General features: G+C 51.6%; 1 protein-coding gene across 1 annotated transcript in view; it reads left to right on the top strand.

The window, feature by feature from the left end:
- Positions 1 to 3,132: 3,132 nt before the first annotated feature.
- The window catches only part of LOC140408269 (uncharacterized), a 29,030-nt gene continuing 23,783 nt past the window's right edge, over positions 3,133 to 8,379 (top strand). The window contains exon 1 of the mRNA XM_072495238.1: positions 3,133 to 3,588. Within this exon, the coding sequence (XP_072351339.1) occupies positions 3,546 to 3,588 (43 nt within the window). The 5' untranslated portion in view covers positions 3,133 to 3,545. The remainder of the gene's footprint in view (positions 3,589 to 8,379) is intronic.

Here is an 8,379-nt window from a genome sequence, read left to right as displayed (position 1 = left end):
GTCAGTACTGAGGGAGTGCTGCACTGTCAGAGGGTCAGTACTGAGGGAGTGCTGCACTGTCCGAGGGTCAGTACTGAGGGAGTGCCGCACTGTCAGAGGGTCAGTACTGAGGGAGTTCTCTACTTTCTGGGGGTCAGTACTGAGGGAGTGCTGCACTGTCAGAGGGTCAGTACTGAGGGAGTGCTGCACTGTCAGAGGGTCAGTACTGAAGGAGTGCTGCACTGTCAGAGGGTCAGTACTGAGGGAGTGCTGCACTGTCAGCGGGTCAGTACTGATGGAGCGCTGCACTGTCAGAGGGTCAGTACTGAGGGAGTGCTGCACTGTCAGAGGGTCAGTACTGAAGGAGAGCCGCACTGTCAGAGGGTCAGTACTGAGGGAGTGCTGCACTGTCAGAGGGTCAGTCCTGAGGGAGTGCTGCACTGTCAGCGGGTCAGTACTGAAGGAGCGCTGCACTGTCAGAGGGTCAGTACTGATGGAGTGCTGCACTGTCAGAGGGTCAGTACTGAGGGAGTGCCGCACTGTCAGAGGGTCAGTACTGATGGAGTGCTGTACTTTCTGGGGGTCAGTCCTGAGGGAGTGCTGCGCTGTCCGAGGGTCAGTACTGAAGGAGAGCCGCACTGTCAGAGGGTCAGTACTGAGGGAGTGCCGCACTGTCAGAGTGTCAGTACTGATGGAGTGCTGTACTTTCTGGGGGTCAGTACTGAGGGAGTGCTGCACTGTCAGAGGGTCAGTACTGTGGGAGTGCTGCACTGTCCGAGGGTCAGTACTGAAGGAGAGCCGCACTGTCAGCGGGTCAGTACTGAGGGAGTGCCGCACTGTCAGAGGGTCAGTACTGAGGGAGTGCTCTACTTTCTGGGGGTTAGTACTGAGGGAGTGCTGCACTGTCAGAGGGTCAGTACTGAGGGAGTCCTGCACTGTCCGAGGGTCAGTACGGAAGGAGTGCTGTACTGTCAGAGGGTCAGTACTGAGGGAGTGCTGCACTGTCAGCGGGTCAGTACTGAAGGAGTGCTGCACTGTCAGCGGGTCAGTACTGAGGGAGCGCTGCACTGTCAGAGGGTCAGTACTGATGGAGTGCTGCACTGTCAGAGGGTCAGTACTGAGGGAGTGCCGCACTGTCAGAGGGTCAGTACTGATGGAGTGCTGTACTTTCTGGGGGTCAGTCCTGAGGGAGTGCTGCGCTGTCCGAGGGTCAGTACTGAAGGAGAGCCGCACTGTCAGAGGGTCAGTACTGAGGGAGTGCCGCACTGTCAGAGTGTCAGTACTGATGGAGTGCTGTACTTTCTGGGGGTCAGTACTGAGGGAGTGCTGCACTGTCAGAGGGTCAGTACTGTGGGAGTGCTGCACTGTCCGAGGGTCAGTACTGAAGGAGAGCCGCACTGTCAGAGGGTCAGTACTGAGGGAGTGCCGCACTGTCAGAGGGTCAGTACTGAGGGAGTGCTCTACTTTCTGGGGGTCAGTACTGAGGGAGTGCTGCACTGTCAGAGGGTCAGTACTGATGGAGTGCTGCACTGTCAGAGGGTCAGTACTGAGGGAGTCCTGCACTGTCCGAGGGTCAGTACGGAAGGAGTGCTGTACTGTCAGAGGGTCAGTACTGAGGGAGTGCTGCACTGTCAGCGGGTCAGTACTGAGGGAGTGCCGCACTGTCAGAGGGTCAGTACTGAGGGAGTGCTCTACTTTCTGGGGGTCAGTACTGAGGGAGCGCTGCACTGTCAGAGGGTCAGTACTGATGGAGTGCTGCACTGTCAGAGGGTCAGTACTGAGGGAGACCTGCACTGTCCGAGGGTCAGTACGGAAGGAGTGCTGTACTGTCAGAGGGTCAGTACTGAGGGAGTGCTGCACTGTCAGCGGGTCAGTACTGAAGGAGTGCTGCACTGTCAGAGGGTCAGTACTGAGGGAGTGCTGCACTGTCCGAGGGTCAGTACTGAAGGAGAGCCGCACTGTCAGAGGGTCAGTACTGAGGGAGTGCCGCACTGTCAGAGGGTCAGTACTGATGGAGTGCTGTACTTTCTGGGGGTCAGTCCTGAGGGAGTGCTGCGCTGTCCGAGGGTCAGTACTGAAGGAGAGCCGCACTGTCAGAGGGTCAGTACTGAGGGAGTGCCGCACTGTCAGAGGGTCAGTACTGATGGAGTGCTGTACTTTCTGGGGGTCAGTACTGAGGGAGTGCTGCACTGTCAGAGGGTCAGTACTGTGGGAGTGCTGCACTGTCCGAGGGTCAGTACTGAAGGAGAGCCGCACTGTCAGAGGGTCAGTACTGAGGGAGTGCCGCACTGTCAGAGGGTCAGTACTGAGGGAGTGCTCTACTTTCTGGGGGTCAGTACTGAGGGAGTGCTGCACTGTCAGAGGGTCAGTACTGAGGGAGTCCTGCACTGTCCGAGGGTCAGTACGGAAGGAGTGCTGTACTGTCAGAGGGTCAGTACTGAGGGAGTGCTGCACTGTCAGCGGGTCAGTACTGAAGGAGTGCTGCACTGTCAGAGGGTCAGTACTGAGGGAGTGCTGCACTGTCCGAGGGTCAGTACTGAAGGAGAGCCGCACTGTCAGAGGGTCAGTACTGAGGGAGTGCCGCACTGTCAGAGGGTCAGTACTGAGGGAGTGCTCTACTTTCTGGGGGTTAGTACTGAGGGAGTGCTGCACTGTCAGAGGGTCAGTGCTGAGGGAGTGCTGCACTGTCCGAGGGTCAGTACTGAAGGAGTGCTGCACTGTCAGAGGGTCAGTACTGAGGGAGTGCTGCACTGTCAGAGGGTCAGTACTGAGGGAGTGCTGCACTGTCAGAGGGTCAGTACTGAGGGAGTGCTGCACTGTCAGAGGGTCAGTACTGAGGGAGTGCTGCACTGTCAGAGGGTCAGTACTGAGGGAGTGCTGCACTGTCAGAGGGTCAGTACTGAGGGAGTGCCGCGCAGAGGGCTGACCGGTTTCCTTTCTGAGTACAGTAACTACATTTCAAGAAGTTGTTGACACCTGTAGAGTGTTTAAATGTTGTTTAAATGCAAGATCTGCAAAAAATGTAGAATTTTAATTATCTTACGGGTGCATATAATTCCCTGTCTTTGTGATAAATTGTAAACTGGGACAATATGACTTTGCGTGTATTCCCGTTGTTAGGAATTGTCTCGCAGTGAGTGTTTGCTGAGGGTGTGATTTGCTGCTCACTTCACTGTGATCAGTGAGGACACACCGGCAAGGCGGAGACAGCGCAGAGAGAGAGCAACTGGATCCAGACACACACCGCATCCCAGAGACACAGGCCGGATCCCAGCTCCGATCCAGGGACAGTCACACTCCGGGATCCCAGCACCCTGGATCCCAGCTCACCGGGAACTAACTGACCATCGATCCCAGTGGAAGGGCACAGCCACTCCGAGGATCCTAGCAGGAGTCTGACCCACACCGGCGGCGCCCACTCCGGATTGAATTAAGAATTGTGGAGGATTCACTGTCCCAGCTCCCGCTGCTGACTCCGGGATTGGGAAGCCCCTGTTTCTCCGCTCTCACTCCGGGAGTGACTCCAATCATCCGCTCCCCCTCCAGCGCCACTGGCTCCCACAGCAATGCTCTGGAATATTGCACTGGCAGCTCTGCTCCTGAGTACAGGTGAGTTATCGCAGGGACAGGTAAATCCAGCTGTTAGAGCTGGACAAGTAAATCCAGCTGTTAGAGCTGGACAGGGAATTCCAGCTGTTAGAGCTGGACAGGGAATTCCAGCTGTTAGAGCTGGACAGGTAAATCCAGCTGTTAGAGCTGTTCGTAAATCCAGCTGTTAGAGCTGTTCAGGTAAATCCAGCTGTTAAACCTGGACAGGTAAATCCAGCTGTTAGAGCTGGACAGGGAATTCCAACTGTTGGAGCTGGACAGGTAAATCCAGCTGTTAGAGCTGTTCAGGTAAATCCAGCTGTTAGAGCTGTTCAGGTAAATCCAGCTGTTAGAGCTGTTCGGGTAAATCCAGCTGTTAGAGCTGTTCAGGTAAATCCAGCTGTTAGACCTGGACAGGTAAACCCAGCTGTTAGAGCTGGACAGGGAATTCCAGCTGTTAGAGCTGTTCGGGTAAATCCAGCTGTTAGAGCTGTTCGGGTAAATCCAGCTGTTAGAGCTGTTCAGGTAAATCCAGCTGTTAGACCTGGACAGGTAAGTCCAGCTGTTAGAGCTGGACAGGGAATTCCAGCTGTTAGAGCTGTTCGGGTAAATCCAGCTGTTAGAGCTGTTCGGGTAAATCCATCTGTTAGAGCGGGAAAGGTAAATCCAGCTGTTAGAGCTGGATGAGTAAATCCAGCTGGTAGAGTTGGACAGGTAAATCCAGCTGTTAGAGCTCAACAGGTAAATCCAGCTGTTCGAGCTGGACAGACAAAACCAGCTACAAAACAAAGAAACATCTTTCAACTGCAAGGTAAATGAATAGGTGGTATTGTGGGGGACTGGGGGAATATCTAGGATGGACACTGGGCAGATCGGGTAGGGGTATCCTGATGGATATGTCCGATGTTTAGAGAGATGTGGGGTATCCACTGCAGTTAAAGGCAAGAAAGCTCATTACACCTCCAGCCAAACTCTCCTGAGGTCTCTGCCCTCCTCCAATTCTTCAACATCCTCAATTTGATCCACTCCACCATTGGCAGTCTGATAATCCAGCCGCCCCTTAATGCTCTGGAGACCCCAGTCCAAACCTCCCCGCCTCTCTCTCTCTTGCTTTGAGACTCTATTTAAATCCTACCGCTTTGATCCGGCTTTTGGACATCTGGACTAATATCTCGCTGTGTGCCTCAGTGTTAAATCCACTTGCCTGGGTGAGTGCAGCTCCAACAACATTCAAGAAGCTCCACACCATCCAGGACAAAGCGGCCCGCTTGATTATCACCCCATCCACCACCTTCACCATTCACCACCTCCACCACCGACGAACAGTGGCAGCTTATGTGTACCATCTACAAGATGCACAGCAGGTACTAGCCAAGGTTCCTTAGAAAACACCCTCCAAACCATCTAGAAGGACAAGAACAGTAGATACCTGGGAACCCCCATCATCTGGAGGTTCCCCTCCAAGTCACTCACCACCCTGACTTGGAAATATATCGCTGTTCCTTCACTGTCGCTGGGTCGACATCTTGGAACTTCCTCCCTAACAGCACAGTAGGTGGACCTACACCGCATCGACTGCAGCGGTTCAAGAAGGCAGCTCACCACCACCTTGTGAAGGGTGATCGGGATGGGTAATAAATTTTGGCCTAATCAGCGATGTCCATATCCCTTGAATGAATTTTTTTAAACTCATAATCGCTCCTGTGAAGCACCTTAGATGTTACAGGCGCTGTGAATATGTAAGTTGTTTTCAAGGGGTCCAACTGAACAGAAATGAACCTTTGCCTTCCTGTCGGGCTGGAGTTGTTAGTTTGTCTTAAACTGAATGGTTTGAGTCAGGAAATTAAGTATAATTATAGATACAAACTCACTGTCCTGAAATAAGAGCGGGGATTGTTAAGGTTACTATGGTTGCAGTTAATATTTATGACACTTTGTCAGAAATGGTAAAAATTAAATAAAAACGCAGAAATACCACAGATGAAGGAAATCTGAAATAGAAACAGAAAATGCTGGGAATACCCAGCAGGTCCGGCAGCATCGGTGGAGAGAGAAACCGCGATAACAATTGCGGCTAGTGACCTTCCATCAAAGTGAGTTATGTGTGTTGAGAATTCAGGGCAGCACAGTGGCACAGTGGGTTAGCCCTGCTGCCTCACGGCGCCGAGGTCCCGGCTCTGGGTCACTGTCCGTGTGCACATTCTCCCCGTGTTTGCGTGGGTTTCGCCCCCACAACCCAAAAATGTGCAGGGTAGGTGGATTGGCCGCGCTAAATTGCCCCTTCATTGGAAAAATGAATTGGGTACTCGAAATTTATTTTTTAAAAAGAGTGTTGAGAATTCATATTTCCATCACTATTAAGTTTGTCATTGTCGATGGTTTTAGATTTGACAGTTGGGAATCTGATATTGATCACACACATGTTCATTGAAGGATGGTTGTAGCCGCTGTCTGGATATCTCAGTGTCTCAGATGTTCTTATCCATGTTTCCAACTTTAAACCTCAAACAACTGTCACCCAGTTTTATCTGCTGCTTACCAGAGAGGCAGACATACTTCTCATTGAATCACATTTAAAGAAATAAAGATGCTACATTTATAAAGCATCTTTCATGACCTCAGGACGTCCCAAAGTGATTTAGAACCAGTGAGGCTCTGAGTTTAAAAATGGAAAATGTTATAAAATCTCAGCTGGGTCCGGCAGCGTGGGGGAGAAGGAAACGGAGTTAGGGCTAGAGTTTGGTTAACAAGGCAGCAAACTCAAGCCAGGAAATTTCCCAGATAATCTTGTTCCTTTTAAAAGGCCCCTGCCCACCATGTTTTCATTCTGGGAGGCGGGGGTGGCATGAGGTTGGGCCTAACGCCTCTGGGGGAAGTTCAGTGTTGGCCAAAGAGATGGGTGAGTGCTGAGCCAGGCTGGCTGTAGGATTCTCAGGGGTTTCGGCCCAGTGGCATTAAAGACAGTGAGGCCTGAAAGCACACACACCCCCTCACCCCCACCCCCACTCTCCATGTCACCTCCATTCTCTCTCATATTCCCATAGCTTTTTCATGCTTTCCATCTCTCCTCCATTTACACTCACCCATGATCCACCACAGATAGAGCTCAGGAACCATGTGGAAATTAAATAAATAAACTAATAGATTCTCACTCAAGCACACTTTGATACTGAAAAAGACTCTCATTCATGAAACGCATTTTTTAAATGTTAATTTCCTCAAGTGGTCAATCTGTTGTAAAACCAAATAGCTAATTTACTCACCCGCATCAAATCTTTCTAATCTTTTAATAGCTCCTTCAAACTGTCAATCAAAATGTCTATATAGTTCTTTGCTAAATAACCTCATCCTGGGCCTTTGGAAATCATGCCAAACATTCATAATAGGCTCAGCTATAATAACAAATCTTTGAAAATGTCAGCAATGGATCTGTTGAATTGACATAAATTGTTTTTTTATTAAGCTACACCAGATGAGCTGTCAATCAATGCACTCCAGCAGCCAGCATCATTTCTACTCTAGTGAAAGCTGCAGGCTGCTTTTCATTCAAATTTAAAGGGCTGGGAATTTAAATTACTTTATGTTAAGGCACTCAACCAAGACCTTAAATCCTGCCGTCAGAAGCAACCATGCCTCTTGCTGCAGTAATGTAGAAATTGCTGCTTCCAGTATGTGCACAGAAAGCTCCCACAAGAACAGTGTGATAATGAGCAGATAACTTGTTCCTTGGCAAATAGATGGTGTTTATCTCCCCAGCACCTCTTTGAAGAAGTGCTGTGTGAATTTGTACACCCACCTGAGAGTATAGAAAGTCTTGGTTTCACATCTCATTCAAAAAACAGCAACTCCGACAATGCAGCACCCCTTCAGTAGAGAGACATTGGCTGGACATTTGTGCTTAAGTCGGTGCAGTGTGACTTGCACCTACAAGCCTCTGATTCAGAAGTTAGGGTGCCGCAGATGTAGACTAGCTCCTCTGAAAGGGCACGAGTGGTTTCAGGATTACTAAGAAAAAGGGAAGATTGTGATAATTCAGGCCTATAAAACACTCAAGCAACACTTGAGGATTTTCAACAACACATTCCTTTCAGATAGCACCTACAACGGGGCGGCACAGTGGTGCAGTGGTTAGCACTGCTGCCTCATGACACTGAGGACCCGGGTTCGATCCCGAGTCCGGGTCACTGCCTGTGTGGAGTTTGCACATTCTCCCCATGTCTGCATGGGTCTCACCCCCGCAACCCTAAGATGTGCAGGGTAGGTGGATTGGCCACGCTAAATTGGCCCTTAATTGGAAACATTTAAAAAATATATATGTAGCACCTACAACATCGAAAATCTGCCCAGGTTCTGAAGAGGAGTGAGTTTCAGATACAATTTGACACCATTTCACATATGGGGCAGGATTCTCCGGGAATTGGCGGGGTGGGCTGAAACGGCGCAGTGGAGTGGTGGGAACTATTCCGGTGTCGGGCCGCCCCAAAGGTGCGGAATCCTCCGCACCTTCAGGGGCTAGGACGGCGCCGGAGTGGTTTGCGCTCCGCCGGCCGGCGTGGAAGGCCTTTGGCGCCGCGCCAGCCGGGGCCGAAGGGACTCCGCCGGCCGACGCGGTTCCGTGCATGCGCGGGAGCGTCAGCGGCTGCTGACATCATCCCCGTGCATGCGTAGGGGGGGGGGGTTCACCTTCGCGCCGCCTATCGCGGAGGCTTACATGGCCGGCGCGTAGGAATAGAGTGCCCCCACGGCACAGGCCCGCCCGGGGATTGGTGGGCCCCGACCGTGGGTCAAGCCACCATGGGGGCACCCCCCCGG

The sequence above is a fragment of the Scyliorhinus torazame genome, chromosome 3, assembly GCF_047496885.1.
Source record: "Scyliorhinus torazame isolate Kashiwa2021f chromosome 3, sScyTor2.1, whole genome shotgun sequence".
Classification (NCBI taxonomy): Eukaryota; Metazoa; Chordata; class Chondrichthyes; order Carcharhiniformes; family Scyliorhinidae; genus Scyliorhinus; species Scyliorhinus torazame.
Note: the sequence above shows the minus strand (reverse complement) of the source record. Positions and strands in the feature narration are given on the sequence as shown.